Here is a 21,100-nt window from a genome sequence, read left to right on the forward strand (position 1 = left end):
TGACATGCCAAACATTTTTTTTAACTGGATGCACAAATATGCTTTCAAAAGTAGATACTCAAATTTTTATAGGTAGCATGAAAGTAGAATTTATAAAATACCCAACCTTATCTTAATTCGCTAATAAAGAACGTAACACAGACAAACTGTCAACATACTAAGTAGCAAAGGCAATTACTGGCATGCTGTTTTATTAACACATAAAATATTAGACTAGAGAGCGATAGTAACTGATATAAAATGTGACAGAGAAAAATATAATAAATAAACGAGTGAATAATCTATCAATAAGATACTATTATATCACACTTAAAATAAGTTGTAACTTTTGCAAAAAGTGAAACATTTTATCAATTAATAGTTATGCCATCATTTAGGCAATATATTTTCATGTGTGCAGGTAAAACCATTCGGTTTCAAAGTGGCCAGACAATAAAATTTAATCTTGTAGGACAGGAGTTTAAACTTTTGCCATTGGAAATGTTAGAAAAATTATATACAACAATAAATAAAGCATTCTTAAAATTAAGTAATCCATTTAAAAACATATTTTCAGTCCTGACGTCACTTATTTCCCAAATTTTATCTCATCTAGCGCTTTAAGATTGGCCTCTCCTCCCCAAACACTTTTGAAAATATTTCTCTCATTCTTTAAAGACTCAAGTAGTGACAAATTGGAACAGCAGGTTACAGATGCTTTAATTGCCTGCAGAACTTTAGGATCCGTGTTGTCTAAATCAAATTTTGTCTGTAACCAGTCAATTGCAATGTGTACTGTGATATCAGGAGAATAAAGCTGCTGCAATGGCTTTTCGTGATTTAAATCTTTTGAAGCCAGTTCTGCCCTAGCTCGTATTTCACGAAACAGATCTCGCTGTGTAAGTTGTACAAGTTTGTCCACTAAACCCAGATGCAATGCATCCTGGGCACTAATTTTATTCGAAGCAGATAAAAGATGAAGAGCTTTGTCCCTTCCAATGAGCCGAACAAGACGAGTCACCCCACCCCATCCCGGAGTAAGCCCCATTTTCTTATGCACAAATTGAATTTCAGCATCTTCATTGATTAACCTATGAGTGATGTTATATAACAGTAACAATTTGTGATGTACATAAAGTTATAACATTAAAATTCCTTTTACCTAAAATCACAGGCAGTTAACAATTCTGCACCACCTCCGATAGCCTTGCCTTCAACAAATGCAACAGTGAGCAAAGGTAGCTGATGAAGGAGTGTGAGTGTATTTTGCATGTACATGCACATTTTCTCCCCTTCCTAAAGTAGTAGACACTGAACAAATCCATTGGTTTTGGAACTAACATCATAACAATGACATGCATAGTTCAGTAATTTATCTGCTGCACGTTTCCAGTGCTTTTCTTTCAAGGTTTACCTGTTTGGAAGAAAACCTTCGAACAGTGTTTAAATCTGCTCCTGAACAAAACTGATGGTTAGCTCCATAAAGAATTAAAGCTTTCCCATTTTTCCAGGACGACAACTTCTCTACAGCTTTTTTTAAACTGACCATCATGTTTCCTGAAATTCTTAGCAATTAAAAACTGCGTAATTACAAAAAATATTTCTGATATTACAGCATACAGCAAACATACATACAAGATACAAATAAAGTGTACATAAAAATCATACCAGAAAATGCATTCCTTTTTGCTGAGTTATTTATCTTCAATAATGAGATTCCAGTATCATGATCTACTGTCAAATCCACACTTCCTCCTGCAGATCAAAATATATGATTTTTAAAGATATAAATCTCAAAGTCTCTATTCCAAAATCAACAATTACTGATAATGTTACACAATATTCTACAAAAAATTGACACCAATTAGTTTCACACCTTGTGCAGTTACAAGAGTTTCCTCAATTGCTCTGTTGTCATAGCCATTTTCACCTTCTTTGTAAACCCAAGAAAACCTCCTATTGGTCGCATATAGAAAACTCTCAACTCTGGACTTTACAACCAACACTTTTCTGCATTTATTCATACTTTACATGTATGTAATATTTTCCTGTAGAGCTACCAGATTTAACTTGATTTAAGAGTTTTTTATCCAGGAAAACTAAATCATTAAAAACATTTGTTTAAATTATACACGATACATCTAATTAATTTTTAATTAAAAACAATTTTAACTCTTGGGGCGTTTCAATTAGTCAAAACAAATTTAACAATAAGCTATCAATATCAGCTACACATTAAAGCAAGCAACTTATAATTCTGATAGCTGTACTCATACCCTGTTACCATAATTCAAACTGTTTCAGGTGCGCACACGATTTATTTTTCTCAAAGTTTTTCCTTGCACAACTATACAACTATTTAAAGCTTAATTAATTAAATTCAATTGTTACTGAACAACTCATGTATCAGCTAACCTGCTATGATATATATATATATATATATAGGCTACTCATACTCGAAGGACCTAAGAATACTAGCATATTATTTTGTGCATTTCCGGCTTAATTACGACTAACGTTGGTAACCCCATTCACTTCGCTGATACAAGCATCATAAACAAATAATAATGTATGACAATCAACTTGCACCGAAGTCCAGCTGATTAACCGTAATCCGGCGCACAAAAGAAAAGGAATTATTGTCGGGTACGCCCGGTTTTAAGTGGCGCAAAGACTTTCCTCAATCCGAGGATACAGATTAATTATCAAACCATACCAACATAACGTGACATAAATTCTAATTTTAATGCCTTTGAAATAAGTAATAATGGTAATATGCCATTTATATATCCACCAAACTACGAATGAATAAAGTTTTCAAGATGGTTGTCTTAACATAGGGAATTTCCCCTAAACGATTTGTGATTTTTTTTTTTTTGCTTCTGAAACTTTTTATTGTTTGCAGAGTATGATGTCAACAAGTCCAATCATATTTTAAAAATTACAAACAAATAATACTTAAACATTTTTTGCAAAAAGTTAAATGCTTAATAAGCGGGAAAAATAGCGTGGGTTTTTATCTTAAACCGTTTCTGTGTATAGATTATATAGTTTTCTCACTTTCTTGAATTCTACATACTGTAATTTTAAGATCAAAACAGACGCTCACTGATGTAAGCTTTGTTGTCAGACGAAGTGTTCATGACAAAAAGTCGAAATCTGATTGATTGGTGTTGTAGAATGTCATGCTCTGCTTTGTTTTATTTATTTCCTGCTACATAATTTCATGTAATAGCTGGTGTAGCTTTTGCTTTTTAAAAAATTGAATTGCAGTAATTAGCCTAAAAATGTGTAGTGCTTTTGATTCGAGTATGAATTTTTCATCATCTCAAAAAATAGAAGACTTCCTTTTAACTTAAATTTTTTACATTGTAGAAAACATCTAAACTTAAAACATAGACTCAGTTAAAAGGCATGCAAAAGTTACCTTCGTCCTTCATACACTAGTCATAGATTTCACAGTGTAAAGTTTACACTGTGCAGTAGCTAAAATTATTTTTCGGTAATATGGAAAATCTCGTACCAGCAGTGATAAAATTACATGTGTTGTAGGCTGTGTTTTTAGAGAGATGTTATTAAGTTATTATAGTTTGTTTAAGTGTGCATGTATTTGTCTATAATCCTATTCTAGCTTGCTTATCTAGTGCGGCACTTAACAACGTCGTAAAGTACCTTCAGGCTATCTCGTTTCGCGAAAGCTCAGTTGAAAATACAACGCTAAACAACGAAAGAGATGAGCTGTAACCTATTCAGTGTTACTTCTACACTTGCGAGATTTTCAGTTGTCTGTTTGTTGAGCTGATGAAGCAAGAAGTTTTAGCGATTACAAAGCAAAGGACACATTTGTGCACATTATGCCTTCTTTTGATTGGAATGGAACAAGCGCAGACTGAGAAAATTTCACGATAACATCTGTCAATAAACGTGACAAAAAATCGAGATTTTCCGTACAATAGAAGCAGATCTAGCTAGTTATATTTGTAGTGCGTCATCAACACAATTAGGCTGACACAAAAAACAGGAACAAGTCCGACTTGTGACGTAACGCGAAGCGAAACGAGGAACAAAACTGAGAGGTTCAAAACATGTTTTTCTAAAAAAAAGCGCCCTTGACATTAAGTTCAGTGGCAGCCTCGTTTTGTTGAAAAGGTTTTGTTTCTTGATAGGCCAGTTTGGCGAAAATTACCATTGCTTGTCAGCAAATTAGCCTTTAGCAAGCAATTAGTAAACTACCATAATTCGTTTCTTTGCGGGATAATGCTTTTTTTATGTTCAATTTATGGCAACAGTGTTTTCCACTTTTCTGCTGATTGCCAAGATTGTAATGTGCAGTTCAGGGATGCAAGTATTGTCCGCAGGCGATGTAGTTATCAGTTGTCTGTTTTACACTGATGGGTTGATGGTTACGTATTTCAACAATTCTTTTTAAACTATGTTCAGCTTTTTGCTAAGCTAGTTAGCTTTGGAGGTTGCCAAATTTACCTTTTGCAAGTTTTAAACAATTTAATTTTTGAAAAAGTACATCCCATCGCAACATTGTAAAAGTGTAATGAGGTACGGCTGTAGAAACAGCTTAGTTTTTTTAAAATAAGTGTCGCTGTGCCTATATATACGGAAGTTTGATGTGTTACGTATCAACTATAGCCAACTTAAAATTACGCTGTGGCATTCGAACGCTAGAAATTATTTCCAGACCTATAGTAATCTCAATCTTACTTTTGCAAGATTTCGCTGTCAATTTATCTTTGTTAAATTAACAACTGTACATCAGAATGGTAAACGTTCATTCCATGATGGGTATGGATCATGTGAACGATGCAACGACTCCAATGCCTCATATGAATAACTCAGTGATGATGGGAAATGCGAGCATGCATCACATGGCTCACAATCATTCGATTCCTTCCAATGCTTCAGTAGATCATTCAATGCATGATCATGGTACTTCGATGACCGGAGATCACGGAAATCATATGGTCAATAATAACATGGACCATACAGGACATATGGGAGGGGTAAAATTATTTATGTTTAAGAGCATTACTTGATTCCTTATGTATTTTTAGCATGTATCTTTTGTATTGATCGACAGGTTTTGAGTAACAAATTTCCACTTGGTTTACTTTCTCTTTTTTCAGCACCAAACGCACTTTAACTTCAACTATCCTATTCAAGTGCTTTTCCTCGAATGGTTGATCACAAGCGAAAAAGAACTCATCGGTTCTTGTATTGGAGTTTGTGCTATCGCCATTCTTTACGAGAGTCTCAAAGTGCTTCGGCAGTATTTGCTGAAGCGGGCGGTAATTGTTCATAACGAGTCATGCGTCACACACGGAAAACGTTGTCGATAGCAGTAATATTAAACTGCCGTTTTCAAAAATCTCAAAATAGTTAACATGACCCAAAGAACGTGCGGTGTAATTATGCTCTTTACATATAACGTGTCTTAATGTATTGGTATTGCTACAATTTCTGAAACGTTATGCGGGAGGTAACGACGTCACATTGTTGCACAAAACAAAATTCTGTTGCTTTTTTTCTTCAGAGACCTCGTTGTTCTTCGTACGATTTGAAATCGGTTGACCATGACACTGAATTTCGTAGCGGAAAGAATCGGTAAGTAAACAACCTTGCAATAGGTAAAGTACCTCTATTTTAAAAATAGTGTCTTTGTGTATTTTCTTAGTTCGAAATACAAATGAGTCGATAAAATCGGATACGAAAATCATTTCATCTAGAAAGTTAGTGTTATGTGCAAAACGTTCTTTAGTTTATCTATGTATGTCAAAAGCTCTTGCTGAAAGTCATATCTGTTGCAAATAGACGTTTTATTCTTATTCGATATATACAGCAGGTGTGGGATGTTCAACGGGTGGCACATACTGCAGAGTTTCCTGCATATAATTCAAACAACGTTGGGGATGTTTCTGATGCTCATTTACATGACTTTCAACGTCTGGCTCGCTTTGTCGGTATCCGTTGGAGCCGGGGTCGGATATTTTCTATTTGCCTGGAACAACATGGGTGACATTAACTTTGGTGATCACTGTCAATGACAACCAAGCTACTTCCGGCGTCTTCGTCACCCCAGCAGCAAGTTGGAGCTCTTTTACGATCCTGAATCCTCCGACGAAGATCAAACCGAGCAAGAAACAACTGCAATTAACCCGCCTTTTTATTACAGCTTCTATAACAGTCTTGCGAAATATTCTTACACAGCCTTATAATAGTTTTGCTTTTGATTGTTGGCCAAGTTGGGATGTAAGTGTTATGTTGATGCTACGCACTAACGCCGTCAAAATATGTTAGCAATAAGACGTACTTTGAAGGATGCGTGTTGTTATTTATCGATTTTTTCCCGAAAGTTTGTTTAACAATATGAATGACACTTGCATTTTGTTTGCTGCTTTTGTTTACTGTACAATAAAATGTAAATTCTTTAGTGCACAAAAATGTATATGCATGATTGGACTTAAAGAAATGATAAATTAGCCATTAAACACACAGCAACAACTCGGAATTGTTGCCATAAATTGATATTTCAAGAAAAATCTCCCAACTCTGTCAAATAGTAACAAATTTTCGTAGAATAAAAAAATGCAACGCATTGTTGAACACCGTTTAAATTGCAGATATGATTTAAACCTAATTGTGTTTTCCAACTAATAATTCAAGATCATGATTGTCGGTTACAAACTTTTTCCCACAACTGCGTGATGTGCATCACGTAGCCTACCTCAGCTGTGCTCTATATAAAGGTTGAAAAACCGGGACGGTAACTGCAAAGCGATAGGTAGGCTCAGCTGACAAAACCAAAGGTCTTGTAGTGAACAATTATATAGATGTCAATTATATCTTCACGAAAAAATACTTAAAATGTGATTAAATAGGTGGTTTATACTTACTAGCAGCAAGTAAAAGAGGGTAGTAAAAATTTTCAAATATATTTAGAATCTTAAAAATTGACTTCCTATTAAGTTTAAGGTATAAGGAAGCATCCAAACCATTTGCAAATTCACCAGGGCTCGCAAATTAAAAACAAGTCTTGAACCGACAAATACTGCAAAGCATAAAAAGCTGATAATTAAGTAACATGCAATTTCTAAAACATATTTTCAATATTTTAATAGCAATGAGACGGACATTTTCTTTTTTATAAAGTAATTCTATTTAGTATTAATTTTAGGAAAAGTTTTTTTGTGAATAATTGCATAAACGTGAGTAGTGAATATAATTTACGCTGTTAAATGTTTTTTGTTGTTGATATAACGAAAAGACATAAAGGTGAGTTTCACAGAGTCTTCTTGACTGCCCTATTCACAGAAAGTTCCTCTTGATCCAAACTGTGTAACGAGAAGTGCTTCACCAGGCCGCTCGACAGCAGAAGTTGATCACGTTAAAGTAATTATTCTGCTATAAACAAGTGTGCTCTTACATTAACTCTATTGTAAGGTAACTTGATGGTGTATCTCATACCTCACCATTTTTTGCTTGAATTTATTTATATGTGAATTTAAGTCCAAGCGGGGACGGGGTGGTGGACAAGACGGGTTGTCATCCCTGGAACAACCTTTCAAGTCGCTCTATAGAGTCATTTCGGTGTCTCGTATCCCAGGTTACTTACGGCGTAAGGTTCTGAAGTATGGCTACTTAAATACAAGAAAATATTTTTTTCTTTTTTGGGTTTATCGTTTCGCTTAGAAAATGTCTTGCTGGTACTCTTGGTGTACTGTGGTTGACCACGAAAATTGGCATTTTAGTTACCAATTGTCTGAGGGGAAACATAAAAGTTTGTACATTTATGATTATAGTGAAGTTTTTGTTCAATTATGTGTCAGATATATATTTTTAGTCAAAGATCGCCGTTTTATGCCAGAATGAGTGGCAATACCTTGCATTAATTGTATCTTAAAGCATTTTCTGATGTAGCGAGAGAAAGTACAATTTTCGACACCTTGACTGATTGCAGTATACCCCTGGTTTCCTATCATAGCAAACTAAAAGTTGCTTTATCTACTTTATCTGGTTAATCGAATATTGAAAAACAAATCAAACAACTGTAATTGTTGTAACCACAATAACTTAATGCAAAATATATAGAGTGACAATTTTGATTTTGATTGTTGACCAAGTTGGGATGTAAGTAAGATGTAAGATCTATTGTCCAGTGATCGACCTTTTCAAATGCTCACGGTCTAATAAGATATTTTAAAACAATCCTTACCCTTACTCAACATAACCATAGGTTAACCACGTAATTTAACGTTAACCATGTAATTTGTGAATGGCAGTGTTGCTGATAGACAGCCGTTTGTACTCCTCACTTATATACGGTATTCCATGCTTTTAGAAATGCACCAGCAGGTGACAGATCGCGGTTCAAAACAGTTATTATTATTCAAAGTTTATGAGACTGGAACCCGTTTTAACCTAACTTTAACTGCGTAGGGCTCGAGAAATTAAATTGCACAAGAATGGTTCCCCTAGAACCTATATGCTGACCTTCAAATTCTCCAACGCATCTACAGCAAAAATAACGACTATTTCATTCTTTTTTAGGCTAATGCTGTTTAACGCCTGGCATATATTTACAAAGTCTTCTTCAATTTCTTCAAGCTGTCATTGAAATATTTCTGGTGCTAATCTACATTACTTTCAACACATAGGTGGTTGCTTCTGCAGCCCTCGGTTCTGGAATCGGGTATTTTCTTTTTGCTTGGTGTCGCAACGAGTCTGCATTATTCTAAGTAGCGTACATATGGATCAATAAACAGCAAAGCTTAAGGTTAACTATATCCAAGTTATTGTTGGAAAATTTTCCTTTTACACTTTTCAAACTCAGCATGGTTTATATGAAAACCTGCTCATGCAAATCTTGTATATATGATAATACAGTGTGCATGGTCTTATATGTTATACCTCTACGAGTTCATTACCATTCTTTTTTGACCAATCTTGTTACAAGCGAAATATTGTGTTGAACAATTATTTGTAGCATAAATTTTATATTTGTGACATAAACGATTGGGAAAAAATGTTCCACATAACAATAAATATTAGGATTGTCTTCTATAACTTAGTAGATTTTTCCCACCATGATATTTTATTTAACGGCACGTAGTATGACATCACCCACTTTCCTCCTTGAACTACGCAACCAGGTACGTCATCCGAACAGTCTTCTCTCATCCTATCTATCCACCTCACTCTGTCATCACCAGGCAAATATACATTCCTTGCCGTGGAACCTTTTTCGACAATTGGTGCCACCAAATACCGATCCCCGACTATGAACTGGTCGTTGATGGTAAAAGCAATTTCGTCGTCTGCTGCGTTTGAGTAAAACCATACTGGGCTCACCAGCAAAGACATTTCACCCGATACGTAACGTTCAGCAGCCTTCACCAGCTCATCGTAAACTACAGTGCGATGAATGGTCACATATTTTTGAGCAATCTCCACTACCTCGTCGTCGTATTGCCAAGGCGAAATGGAGAACTGCATGCAGGGCAAAAAAGCCCCCAGTTCGATCCATCGTATGTAAAGTTCTCTATCGGGTTTCCCAGAGTTATTACTCCCCAAAACGTAGGCATTGCCACCTATCATATCCGGCAAAACATAAATGTACCCCAATATACTAAACGTAAGCGCGGTGGGAATTACAGTTTGGAATCCTCTCAATGTTCCCCAACTAGATCCTTTATCCATGAGCCTCATATACATGTTGATGTCCTGCGTCTTCCAAGAGGAACGCATTTCAGACATAACTCCTCCAATTTCGAAAGCAGTTTCCGCATAGTACGTTGTATAGTAGCTTGGGTTTGTCTTCGGGACCGCGCTGTAATTCAAACCGGCCGAAGGTAAGTAGCTCGTCTCTCCAGCATCGAATTTGAACGAATCTAGGGCGAACTGCTCTTTTACGTCACTTAAAATCTGTTTATACCAACTGGCCGCTTTATGATTAGTAAAATCGACAACGGAACCTCTTCCGTTCCACCATCGCACTATGTCCGGAGATCCAGAGTCGTCAGTAAGAAAAAATTGTTGTTTTCTGGCATAGTTGTAGTTCGCCGAGTTTAGATTTATAAATGGTGTAACCCAAGTTGTCACACGAAATCCCTGTTTTAAATACCGGACAGAAAAATTAAACAGCTGAATTTTATATTATAGTGATTACAGTTCAATCAACATAACAGAATAAAGAGATAGACTAAGATATAGATAGACAGAACAAAGCAAAAGACCATTATTAATACTTTTTTGTGAAGGTTTTTAATCATCGCAGTAGCATTTGGAAATTTTGTTTCGCTAAAAGAAAAGTCACCGTACGCCTTTTCGTACCCATCATCAATTTCAAGCTGACTGTTGGTAAAATTGTTGAGTAAAATTTCCTCCGCAAAATTTTCCACAACTGATTGATTGATGTCCGATTTGAATCTGTATTAATTCATGGCACGTTGACTTACTGGCCGGATTATGTTCATAAAATCTAGCTTTTAACTAACATACACTCACGGAGATCTTTTGTGCAAAAGAGTAGTCTATGCGTTTGTATATCTGTTTGTAGTTTTGACGAAATCTGACATAATGATATACTATACCTCGCCCAGGTAGACCATATTGGATCTTTCATCATCTTCAAATCCGGCAGACTTTTAGGCCGTTTTATGAATCCGTCTTCAGAGTCAGTCATTACTTGATGAACCTTTTTGGCATTCCCGGCTAAGCAAATAACGTAGTTCAAATCGATTTCATCGTTCACAGGATGCAAGTAAGACGGACCGACAAGTTGATCTCCATCGTACATAGCTTCTAAGCAAATATCCTTATCTTGGTGGACTGATATATACAATGGAACATCTGGGTCTACGTAGACAGCCGCTCCATGAGAAGAAAGAAAATAACGTTCCAGTACATTTCCGCAACGTTTTGGGAGATCGGAACTCAAAAATGAAGTTTTTCTGTTTAGATTCATGGAATTTACGGGCCATTGCTGAGATATCATTTCTGCACCACCGAACCAAAAAACGCTCTTTCCGTTGTCAGTCGTCATGGAAACGCAATCTTTCACACGAAGTGTTTGATTGAAACATGGGAGTATTCCTCCACGTTTGGTTCGTACTTTCCAGCACTAAACGCAAAACTTGCTTGAAATTTCTTATCAAAATGGGTCTTTCAAAGTATTTAATGCATTGTTATCATGTACCTGGACGTTTTCTTGCCTGCGTTGTACCGTGGTTATGCTGGCGGAAAAACGTCCGCACCCTACTGTCTCCGTCACATCCGTCTTGTTAAATGAACCGTGCAAGTGAGCTAACACTTCCGAGTATATGCTGAGCTGCTCATGACCGATGGCGTTGTACCATTTTATTGTGCCCCGGTCATTCACATCGTAAGTGTAGGGATCAGGCGCAACAAGTGGGCTTGGTAGCAGAAGAATGCATAAGACTGTAATTGCACCTGCAGCTATAATTCCGAGCAACGCAAAACTAATTGTAACCTTCTGAGACATATTTAAAACTGGACATCTGACACATGAAACCTATAAATCTGAAGTAAAACATTGCTGAACATTATAGTTCATAAATCTTCTTAAATGACAATTTACCGGCACAAAGTCATACAATCGCGTCAATTTGCAAAGCGTTTAATGATCGCTTATACATTCGACTACATCATGAGCTGCATTAAGTATAGAACAAAACTTAAGCCAACACAGAATCATCAAGCTCAACGTTTCGTTAGTTATAATGATGCCAAATCACCGTACTTTAGGTAATCATTGACAAAGCGTGAAGCTTTATTACATATCATTAGAGCGGCATGATTTTTCGCATCGCCTTACTACAACGATTTAATGATGTATGTGCTCACTAAACATTTCTCGACACAATTTAAGGCTGGTTATGCGATTGTTCACCAAGAGCAAAACATGATGAATGTAGAGTTTTATCCTCATGACGTGTTTCTGTTTAAAGTGTGCGCCTTTCTTGACGAATTATGTTGTGGCATGTGATGCTCTAAATTCACATATTCATCATTCCTATTTATTGGGCTGTGTTTGTTTTACTATTGCGTCCATCGGCCCACAGTCTGTTTGTTTATTGATTTTATGACACCGGGATGGCCGTTACGAGACACCTCTTTTTATTTGAACTCCAAATAACCTAGCGGCCTGTTTGTTGACAATACACAATGACCAAGATATATGTGGTTCTGGCCATGATCAATGCGTTATCTTCGGTTGCCGGAAAAATTTGAAGATAAGGGATCGGTAATTTCCTGCACATAATTACCTGTTAGCTTCAACTAACGGTTAACGATACCGTTCAAGAGACGTTAAACCTAAATTAAAGACATATAAATCACATAGACACACTGACATAGATGCTCAAAGACATGTAAATATAGGCGTGTATTAGAAAGGCATTCAACAGAAGCGCTAAATACGTTGCTTTTATTTAATCTTGGCAGCTCGCCTCAGTTTTGGCAATTATTATCGATCAGATTTTTACGGATGCAAGGGGACGAACACCTTTCCGGTGGTAATTGTTGGATCCCAAGGGAATTTGCATCCCCTGTCGTGTAATTAGGTCTGAATAAAAACAAGTGTTTGGGAGTGACAGACGTGTGGTAGTCTACAGTAGTAACATGTGGTCGTCCGGGAAATAAGGTTCAGCAGCAGTGTCATCATATCACAACCGAGTTTCCATTTTATACGACAACTACGGTATTTATTCGTCGTCGTCAAACCGAAAAATGGCAACGATGCACCAAAGCTTCAAGCCAGTGCGCAGGTCAAATACGTCGCACATTTACGTTGGCGTGACTTGGTATGCGAAAGCAAATCTTACTGAAGTTTCTCGGCTTTATTTGCTTCAAGTTAAGAAAAGTATAACTGGGGTTTGTTTGTTGATGCTGTTTTTAGTCTTTCTCTGAAAGCATTAGTAAATGGAAAAACTGAGGCAAATGTCTGTGTAGGCCTATAGGTGCAACTACAAAGTAAATTGGTCAGTAGGCTAAAACAAACGGGCAGTAATAAGCGAACGGTGTGGATATTAATTCAGATAAACGGGAATAGTTCTCACTAGCTTATGGTAGCAACGAAACTTAAAGCAAAACTATTCGAAAATCCTAGATCAATCCAACGAAAAGAAATTTTCACGTTTAATGCTTTTCATCTCAAACAGGTAATGGTTATGGGAACCTAGGTATTGCAAAAAATGGAACAGTTTGGACGCACCGTCTTTCTGAGGCCCAGCGAAATCCGATTCTCACGGGAAGAAATTCCTTCGAAATTTGCCGATTACGGCGATCTTCATCGTGTCGTCACGAAACTTATCCTCAATCCGAAACTCATCAACACCATTCCATTGATGACTATCTCAAATAGGAACAACGGGGAATGGCACAGCGAAAACAACCGAAGACTTTACGTATTTCGGGTGCTAGAAAGAAAAGCGGTGGTAGACACAATTCAGGTTTGCCGACATGTCAATATGACAAAAGCTAGTAGCACATATTTTACCATAAGCAACACGTTGTTTCTAAGTCACGAAGTTTTGTTTGTGGTAGCTACTTGAACGCTGTTAGCTTGTAATGCAAACAACTTTGATCAAACGCTCCTGACGGAATAAAATTAATTATTAGCAAATGTTGGCCGATCTTATATGCTCGATTTGCTTTTAAACTATTTTGTTTGCTTACAGGTGAAAATATCTAATCAAGCAATTTTACCTTTTGTAAGCGACGACGGCTGCCATGTTAGATTGCATGGAAAGGTTAAAGCACTGCCGCATTGCAATTGTAGTAAGTCACCTATTTTTCGATAAAAAGTATGAATGAAAACGGTGATTCAGAGTTGTAATCGGTCCTTACCCAAACTCGAAAACTTATTTGAAGCTTAAATTAGGCCCGAAACTTAAAGTTACCGAATCTATCAAAGTCATCTTTTGATCTCACCATTTTCTTAGTTGCGCGTTGCTCTCTGCGGGAGGTTTGTAGCATTCTGTGCATTCGTGTAAAGCGAAATTACGACGCAAATGTGGCAGAGTGTGAGTATGAACTTGGCCCCGAAATTTTTTTAAACTGAAACCCGAAAAGTCGGACCCGACTTACAATTCTATGGTGATTTATACCATCGTTGACCTACAATTCTACTTATCTTAGTTTGTTTTTGGTTGAAATTGGCCCGTAAGCCAGTTTAATTTAATCGACATACAGTCATATGCGTGACGACTTTCTGGCGTAACCTAACTTCCCTTTGCTTGCAGATTTATAACATCCATGGGCAATGGCTAAAGGTGGAAAGAGCAAAGATTACGAAGAAAGTGCATCTTCATTGACAAACAAAGAGCGCTTATTAGTTAGCATTTCATTTAAACACGCAATTGCACTTAGTAAGCAATGTAGTTACATGTCGTAGATCAGCGGATTGGGCATTTAATCGCTTATTCTCGCAGTTGACGATTGTGATCTAGTTGTACTCTCAACCGAGCTTTTGCCTGCAATAGTTTTAGTGATACGCAGTCTGGGTACTAGTTAGTGACTACCTTTCAGTAAAAGCAGTGATTTGTTTCTAAGGCAATTTTCTATAGAAGATTTTAGTTCTTCGAATGTTGCTGACCAACCATCTCACTTGTGATATACGAACAGCAATATTGCCGACTTGCCTGCTCAATTGTGCCATAACGTCTTTGTTTACATTATTTCATTTTCATGAGATTAAGCCGCTACGCCTACTTGGCTTCAACTACAATGGAAAAAGCGATACAGTACCATTTACTGCACGGCTGGAACCAAATGTTCAGTAAGAAGCAGAAGAAAAGTCACCAAAGCATTTTATTTCAGAAACTAATTTCTACATTCTGTTATTTCATTGCATACTACTAATTATGATTACGTAAAAAAGTAAAATAAAAAAATTTAACAGCAGATCAAGGATTAGCAGAGCATCAAGCGGATATATGAAAACATAATTCAACACAAAATAAAGAGCTAAAAGCAATAAAACACTCTATAAATTAAAAACTTTGCTACTTTGTTCTCGAGGTTCGCTTTGTTCGGAAAGCAGTCATCGAGTTACGGGCACCAGCAGGCGAGACGAGGGTCTCTCGTAATTCAGTATTAGTTCGTCGTTTTGCTAAAAAGAGAAGTTTTATACAAGTGCGGGTACTTTAGTGTAGTTTAACTCAACGCTAGCAACTAATCTTAATCATTTTGTTCGAGTTTCAGCGCGTAAATAATTTCAACTAAAACAACTTCCACCTCCGTTACGATTACATTGGCTAGCCAGTATACCTCTACAAGGGTCATTTTTAATGAGAAATTCATCCAAAGCCATCCATCCCCCACCGACTCTTACCATGACAGTACTCTTCAGTATCCTAACCAACCGCAATTGTTGGTTGTCGCCGAACTATCGAAGGAACAAACATTGTTATTGATAAACAGAAGTGAAAGAAATGAAAATCCTTTCATGGATCCTTCAACAAACTAAAACAGTTAACAAAAGGCTGCTGTTCTGTTGCATGACTTGTTTAATATGACCAGAAAAGCAGTCTTCTGTTATTGGTATAAAATAATTTAAGTTTGACTGCAGGCTCACCCTGTACTTATTTTCGGCGATTTGTTGTACTCGGAATCTTTTGGAGCATGTGCAGTTGGCCACTTGACGAATGACCTGCGCAAACACAAGATGCGTTGCTTCTATGATGAATTAGTAATAATAACAACTGTGTAAACTGTTAGCGAAAAAGTAGCCTTAGGCTTGACGAGACACGTTAATTGTACTGGAAAGAAAAGCTGAGTGTCGAAAACTTTATAGAAACTGCGAAACGAGGTCAAACCTCATTCTCAATCTTATCTGCATCGGATTCCGCTTTGTACGACTCTTTTACGGGGTAAAGCGCAGAAACAAACTTGTAGTAATCGACCGTCCCATCGCGGTCTTGATCAAACAAGTCGGCAATCTTGTTCATGTCAGATTCGTTTGTAGAAAATTCTGCAATGAAAATAATTCATTTAAGCCTTTGGACTAAGTGCAAAAGGATATTCTAAAAGCCAACCTAACATTCTTTCACAAACTACTGTATAACCTAATACGACGAAAGTGACTTATAGTGAAAATCAACTACTTGATTGCAATATGGCGTTCATGAATTCTTGTCGGGTTATTTTCCCGTCATCGTCTTTATCAATCTCGCGGAATAAATCCATGACTCGGGTCTTCTTGTGTTTCATCCACTTCATGTAACGAGTTCGCCATTTGTCAAACATTTCACTGTTCAACATGTCCTTCTGCAACGAATACATTTACTCAAGTAGGTTGAGGATTTTGATAAATGCATTCGTGGTGTGTTAACCAGTACTGGCAAGTAAAAAGTCACCACTATTTGCTAACAATTGAAAGACCTTGTGAGCATCATCTGTCGCCTCCTGCAGTTTTCTTTGTCTTTCAATCGCCATTAAAGAGACTCTCTGCCATCGTTTATGCAATGCTTCACACTGATCTTTCATTGGGCTCGGTGCGTCGTCTTTAAATGCACACCAAAACGGATTATATAACAGAATTATATAACTTACCAAAACAATTATATAACAGAAAGTAATTATTTCACTGAAAGTAGAATACGCAGCCCGTTGTTTAAGATAGACGGTTAGGTTAAGAAAATGTGTATTAAAAAAGTTGATTTTAGCTATTTAAGGTTTTACTGAAGTTAGATTTAGGTTATGTTATAATATTTACGTTCGGTTAACAAGAAACTTTAAAAAATAGCTTCGAATGCACGATTTTTTCCCGTGAAACAGTGGCAGCTTACAATGCTTTAACAGTAAGATTGTTACACAATTGTGTCGAAGTTGCTCACTGTTCTATACTTGTAAAGGTAATAAAAACGTCCATCGAAATCAAGATTAGTCACACGCCATAAAAGTCGTGTACCTGTTGCAAGTATCTTCGGATTTGCGCCGTCGTGCTTCACGGTAGCAGGCTGGAACTTTTTAGCAGAGTGCAAGGATTTGAGCTTTTCATAACCAGGCTGAAGGGCAAACATCTCATTCTGAAACGCTTGTAACTCGGCGGTTAGGCTAACACAAAAAAAACAAAACCATTTCAGTTAAAAACTCAAACCGGCTAAGTAGCTTAACATTCAAGACTAAAATCAACGTAAAATAATAAATCCATCAAAATACTAACTACAGAAAGATAAAATACAGGTATTTCTAGCAAATTTGAGATCTCTTATCGCAAATGACTGTTGCATACCTTTCTATATTATCTGGCGTGATGGGTTGTTTGTTTCTTTCCTTTAATGTCTGCTCGGCTGAATCGAGCCAAGTGTTGAGCTTCTCAAGAAGAAGATTATTTTTCTCAATTTCTTGGATCGCTTCCTCCAGTTCTTCTGAATATTTTGAACTTTTCGCCAAAACCTACAAAATTCAACCAAAAATATAACGGTCCGATATACAAATCTATACGGCAATGCTGCTTATTGTCACATTGCAAGTAACAGTATCGCTTTAACAACTTGTCTTTGCACTTTGCAGCACCCGACATAAGCGTATCTCAAAAAGATGCAGTTAAATTTCTGTCGGAAATTATAGGGTTTCGCACCTGATTCCATCTTGCTTGAAGAACCTTAATCAATTGACGAACGGGCATTATTGCATCAGGATGGGCTTTGTCCAGGATAGACTTGGCCAGGTCAAGCACTCGCTCAAGCTCGCCTTGTTTCTCTTTAAAATTTACTATGACGTCTTGATACAAAAGCTTTGCTTCCTGGAGAAAATACAGCTATTAACATTTGTTAGCATTATGTCATTTTACATACACTAGTCACATTTATCTGGAATATTGAAGCTACGTGCATGTAACATAGCGATAAGGAATTGCACCATCAGACTACCTGAAGCTGAAATTCGTCTTTTGCCAGAGGTTGCTGTAAGTGAAGATTGCTCTCAACTTCTGCCAAGCCGTGTAAAAGCCTTTGCGATGATTTGTGCAGTTCCTTTGCCTAAATAATGGGGTGGTATCGGAAATTTTTCAAATAAATACAACACACTTCAAATACTCTGTCACCTACAATCTACTAATTAATGTAATCTATTAACAATCTACCACCATTTTTGCAAGAAAAATGTTTCGAGCCACTTTGTCAAAATTAACCTCTTTTTGTGCCTCATCCAGCATAACTTGCTTTTTATCAACCAAGATCGTCACCACATTCCATCGATCGATTAGTTCCTAAAATGAACCAATTTAAGTCACGTTTAAGTGTTAACCTGGGTCTGTTCTTTTATGTGAAAGAATTTACGATGGTTTACCTGCATTTGATCATTCACCCAAGAATCTCCTTGTATGCTTCTCAGTGACTCTTGCAAGGCAACGACGGTCGAATGTCTTGAGCTTAGTTCTTTCTTAAGAATCTGTCACAGAAAAAAGTAACAAAAATCAAAATTTTGAAATTGGAATTAGATCATATTGACATAAAAGATAACGTACCTTGTGTTTTTTCATCAGCGACTCAACTATATGAATCTCTCCATGCACATTTTCACCATTCGACAGAATTGGTTCCACCTTGTGTAACCATTCCATCAGTGACTGGAGAGAATCGCGGAATTGTATTGAAAATATAACAGCATCTTCAAGACCTTTTTGCCTACATAAGTAATATGATGTAAAAAAGATTATAAAAGGATGCAATAAAAGGCTTCTTTCCATAAGACAGAAAAAGTTTGACCATGTTAGAATTAATTGAATATGAAAGAAAATGTTTGAATTCTTGCTTATACATTTTACCTGTTATGTGACTCTTGTTGTAAATCTGTCCATTCTTTCTTTAGATGTTCCAAATCATGATTGATTTTTTCTTTATCATTTTCGATCGTAGCTTTCCCAAGCAGCACAGCACCAGATCTTAACACTGCATCATAGACTGGCTTTCTAGATGCCAGGGCGCATTCGAATTCCTGCGTGATGCCACATTGAAATTAATAAAGTAACAAAGTTTAATTTAAGCTCAACCATATCCCAAACACAACCCACTTTGTGAGCCTGGATTTGAGCTTTTGCGTAATCACAGTCAGCATCGTACAGGGGTTGGTTGGTGTCAAGCTGGGTCTTTGCAGATTGGATCCATTTCTGAAGGTCATCTAAGCCGTCTTGAAACTAATGTTGAACTTAGAATTTACTGTCTTTACACAATTGTATTTCTACTACAACAAATTCTCTGAAATGTGTGGGGTAATACTTAATAATAGTATGTATTACTACAATAATAGTATGTATGGTAATACATAATATAATATTATAGAGCAGTATATATTCAAAGAGTTAACTGTAAGTTAAGAGTTAAGCATCTAATTCAATTAGTTGCAAAACTGACAACAATATCCCTTGACTTATAAGTTGAGTAAATTTAATGAATTCTTAATTAATGTTTGTACTAACCTGTTTTGACTTTTTGTGAATATCTGATAATATAGTTCCGTGAGATGTCACACCAGATATGAGCTTCTCCCATCTAAAAAAGAAAAGTTTTTAAAACATGAAATGGCGATAATGCGAAAAAGACATTAATAGTTTAAAACCTTAAACTAATTTGTTCACCTGGCATGTATTGAGAGAAGCAAATTTTTGATAAGAACCCCATCTTGCTTTTGAGAAAACAACTTTAAACGAGCGCCCATTTTATCGAGTTCAAGCAACTTGAATCTGTGTTCCTGAACAATCTCCTCAAAATCCTAAACATCAGTTATATTTTAAATAGCACATACTCAAACAGAAAAAAAAAATGAAACAAAATGAATCCCAATCTGACACCGGTAACACCGTACCTGATGTTCTTGCAGCTGTCTTGCGATTTCATCCTTTATGACAGATATTGCCGATTTGTTAAAAGCAACAACAGTCTTTTCAGCCTGACCAAGCCACTGCATGAAGTACTGCAACTGCTCGTGAAAGATGGTGGCATCCCTTAACGTTTCTTCTAACTTTGACTGAAATCGTTGTGAAAAGTGTGTACTAATATGACTAAAATAAGAGCGTATACTAGGCTCAACCCCTGTAGGCATTCAGTGAAATTAGTAATGTATGATAAAAATAAACCACGTAAAACTAAACTATTATAAAGATGATTGAAAATAAAACAAAATTTATTTGTGGGGTTTAGTACATTAACTTATTATGACATTGTGAGTCTAAAACTAAAACATGATCAATTTAAAACATGCAATGAATAAAGTAAATAAAACAACATAAACTTGCACACTTTTCGCTTTTCGCCATCATTAGCAAGGATGTCCAACATATCTTTTACACCCAAATCGTCAATGTCATTTTCATGCAATAGGTTAGATAATTCCACTTTCTTAGCCTCCACTTCTTTCATGAAAGACTAATGTCACCAGAAAGTGTTAAAACATTTAAATAAGTATGCAATGATACATGACAGGTTTATTTCCCGATATTCTAATGTCATGATATTGTAAGAAACAGATCTTGTGGCTAAACCTACCATGTGTTTGGTCAATTGTTCTTGAGCTGTTTCTGGTAAACCACCATACTGTGTCAAATTAGCCATTTCATTTTGTTTTTCTTCCACCCACTGTGCAATATGTACCAGTTGCGCCTTTAACAATTCACTCTGAAGCAAAAGCATAACGAGCTGGTAATAGTACTTTTTAATTTACACATAATCTTAAACAGTAATATTAATGCAAAAGAAGTTATTTACTTACAAAGCAAACAAGTTAAGGGCAGAAATAGGAAATTTAGACAGAAACCTGTTTTTGAATGGAGTCCAATTTTTCCTGATTTAGCCTCTCTATTTCTTGTGCAAAATTACGCTTTTTCGTTTCCAGCAAAGTATTAGCTACCTTCCACATATTTTCAATCTGCAATAACCCATCAGCAAGTTTATTTCATAGTATCTTTTAAATTAACTTAATTCCTTTGGAACTTTATTGTTTAAAATTTAAATTTACATCTTCTAGTATCATTTTGACACAGGACAAATCAAATCCGCTCGGAGAATTTAACTTCTTGCACTCGTTGTAAGCCATGTGTAAGCTGTTCATCTCCAGCTCTATATCATCCATTTTTTTAAACCGAGGCTTG

The 21,100-nt window shown here is 36.4% G+C and overlaps 5 protein-coding genes across 13 annotated transcripts in view; 2 read left to right on the top strand and 3 right to left on the bottom strand.

Annotated features, from left to right (window-relative positions):
• Positions 1-166: 166 nt before the first annotated feature.
• Positions 167-2,118, bottom strand: LOC143449560 (ethylmalonyl-CoA decarboxylase-like). Its single transcript, XM_076949813.1, has 5 exons — positions 1,856-2,118; positions 1,648-1,734; positions 1,394-1,536; positions 1,142-1,275; positions 167-1,070 (listed from the first exon to the last, which is right to left on the bottom strand). Exons 1-5 carry the CDS (start codon positions 2,001-2,003, stop codon positions 569-571), a joined length of 1,014 nt encoding a protein of 337 aa, XP_076805928.1. The 5' UTR covers positions 2,004-2,118; the 3' UTR covers positions 167-568.
• Positions 2,119-4,170: 2,052 nt separating this feature from the next.
• Positions 4,171-6,432, top strand: LOC143450354 (high affinity copper uptake protein 1-like). 2 transcript variants are annotated; one of them, XM_076950866.1, is made up of 5 exons: positions 4,171-4,533; positions 4,751-4,994; positions 5,118-5,279; positions 5,525-5,595; positions 5,834-6,432. In XM_076950866.1, exons 1-5 carry the CDS (start codon positions 4,529-4,531, stop codon positions 6,033-6,035), a joined length of 684 nt encoding a protein of 227 aa, XP_076806981.1. In that variant the 5' UTR covers positions 4,171-4,528; the 3' UTR covers positions 6,036-6,432. The 2 variants fall into 2 exon arrangements, with proteins under 2 accessions (XP_076806981.1, XP_076806980.1); XM_076950865.1 differs by having other exon boundaries at positions 4,232-4,533; positions 5,831-6,432.
• A 738-nt stretch (positions 6,433-7,170) lies between these two features.
• LOC143448989 (uncharacterized) lies at positions 7,171-14,713 on the top strand. 3 transcript variants are annotated; one of them, XM_076948992.1, is made up of 5 exons: positions 7,171-7,380; positions 13,170-13,460; positions 13,689-13,788; positions 13,953-14,033; positions 14,253-14,713. In XM_076948992.1, exons 2-5 carry the CDS (start codon positions 13,203-13,205, stop codon positions 14,258-14,260), a joined length of 447 nt encoding a protein of 148 aa, XP_076805107.1. In that variant the 5' UTR covers positions 7,171-7,380; positions 13,170-13,202; the 3' UTR covers positions 14,261-14,713. The 3 variants fall into 3 exon arrangements, with proteins under 3 accessions (XP_076805107.1, XP_076805106.1, XP_076805108.1); XM_076948991.1 differs by lacking the exon at positions 7,171-7,380 and having other exon boundaries at positions 11,677-13,460; XM_076948993.1 differs by lacking the exons at positions 7,171-7,380; positions 13,953-14,033 and having other exon boundaries at positions 11,677-13,460.
• LOC143448988 (myogenesis-regulating glycosidase-like) lies at positions 9,049-11,491 on the bottom strand. The gene is made up of 4 exons (XM_076948990.1): positions 11,186-11,491; positions 10,581-11,110; positions 10,236-10,416; positions 9,049-10,098 (listed from the first exon to the last, which is right to left on the bottom strand). Exons 1-4 carry the CDS (start codon positions 11,489-11,491, stop codon positions 9,049-9,051), a joined length of 2,067 nt encoding a protein of 688 aa, XP_076805105.1.
• An 89-nt stretch (positions 14,714-14,802) lies between the features above and the next one.
• The window catches only part of LOC143448987 (microtubule-actin cross-linking factor 1-like), a 56,494-nt gene continuing 50,196 nt past the window's right edge, over positions 14,803-21,100 (bottom strand). For 5 of the 6 annotated variants that reach the window (XM_076948982.1, XM_076948983.1, XM_076948985.1 and 2 more), the window contains 22 exons: positions 20,968-21,096; positions 20,767-20,877; positions 20,499-20,627; positions 20,253-20,378; positions 19,819-19,980; positions 19,592-19,725; positions 19,433-19,505; positions 19,028-19,150; positions 18,782-18,951; positions 18,482-18,641; positions 18,304-18,405; positions 18,146-18,223; positions 17,886-17,993; positions 17,594-17,758; positions 17,246-17,409; positions 16,922-17,067; positions 16,393-16,514; positions 16,116-16,278; positions 15,828-15,982; positions 15,587-15,661; positions 15,280-15,397; positions 14,803-15,121 (listed from right to left, as the gene is read on the bottom strand). In XM_076948982.1, coding sequence (XP_076805097.1) covers positions 15,015-15,121; positions 15,280-15,397; positions 15,587-15,661; positions 15,828-15,982; positions 16,116-16,278; positions 16,393-16,514; positions 16,922-17,067; positions 17,246-17,409; positions 17,594-17,758; positions 17,886-17,993; positions 18,146-18,223; positions 18,304-18,405; positions 18,482-18,641; positions 18,782-18,951; positions 19,028-19,150; positions 19,433-19,505; positions 19,592-19,725; positions 19,819-19,980; positions 20,253-20,378; positions 20,499-20,627; positions 20,767-20,877; positions 20,968-21,096 — 2,820 coding nt within the window. In that variant the 3' untranslated portion in view covers positions 14,803-15,014. The remainder of the gene's footprint in view (positions 15,122-15,279; positions 15,398-15,586; positions 15,662-15,827; positions 15,983-16,115; positions 16,279-16,392; positions 16,515-16,921; positions 17,068-17,245; positions 17,410-17,593; positions 17,759-17,885; positions 17,994-18,145; positions 18,224-18,303; positions 18,406-18,481; positions 18,642-18,781; positions 18,952-19,027; positions 19,151-19,432; positions 19,506-19,591; positions 19,726-19,818; positions 19,981-20,252; positions 20,379-20,498; positions 20,628-20,766; positions 20,878-20,967; positions 21,097-21,100) is intronic. The other variant, XM_076948984.1, reaches the window with a different exon arrangement.

This window comes from Clavelina lepadiformis, chromosome 3 (assembly GCF_947623445.1).
Source record: "Clavelina lepadiformis chromosome 3, kaClaLepa1.1, whole genome shotgun sequence".
In the NCBI taxonomy this organism is placed as follows: Eukaryota; Metazoa; Chordata; class Ascidiacea; order Aplousobranchia; family Clavelinidae; genus Clavelina; species Clavelina lepadiformis.

Excerpts from the sequence above, each read along its gene's own strand:
- LOC143448989 (XM_076948992.1), top strand. The coding sequence starts at position 13,203 with ATGGAACAGTTTGGACGCACCGTCTTTCTGAGGCCCAGCGAAATCCGA. Across the intron at positions 13,461-13,688 it reads CGGTGGTAGACACAATTCAG|GTGAAAATATCTAATCAAGC; the intron begins GTTTGCCGACAT and ends GTTTGCTTACAG. Across the intron at positions 13,789-13,952 it reads ACTGCCGCATTGCAATTGTA|TTGCGCGTTGCTCTCTGCGG; the intron begins GTAAGTCACCTA and ends CCATTTTCTTAG.
- LOC143450354 (XM_076950865.1), top strand. Across the intron at positions 4,995-5,117 it reads ATACAGGACATATGGGAGGG|CACCAAACGCACTTTAACTT; the intron begins GTAAAATTATTT and ends CTCTTTTTTCAG. Across the intron at positions 5,596-5,830 it reads TTTCGTAGCGGAAAGAATCG|CAGGTGTGGGATGTTCAACG; the intron begins GTAAGTAAACAA and ends CGATATATACAG.
- LOC143449560 (XM_076949813.1), bottom strand. The coding sequence starts at position 2,003 with ATGAATAAATGCAGAAAAGTGTTGGTTGTAAAGTCCAGAGTTGAGAGT. Across the intron at positions 1,735-1,855 it reads AACTCTTGTAACTGCACAAG|GAGGAAGTGTGGATTTGACA; the intron begins GTGTGAAACTAA and ends TTTGATCTGCAG. Across the intron at positions 1,276-1,393 it reads GAAGGTTTTCTTCCAAACAG|GAAGGGGAGAAAATGTGCAT; the intron begins GTAAACCTTGAA and ends CTACTACTTTAG.
- LOC143448988 (XM_076948990.1), bottom strand. The coding sequence starts at position 11,491 with ATGTCTCAGAAGGTTACAATTAGTTTTGCGTTGCTCGGAATTATAGCT. Across the intron at positions 11,111-11,185 it reads GCAGGCAAGAAAACGTCCAG|TGCTGGAAAGTACGAACCAA; the intron begins GTACATGATAAC and ends TTTTGCGTTTAG. Across the intron at positions 10,417-10,580 it reads ATATGGTCTACCTGGGCGAG|ATTCAAATCGGACATCAATC; the intron begins GTATAGTATATC and ends GAATTAATACAG.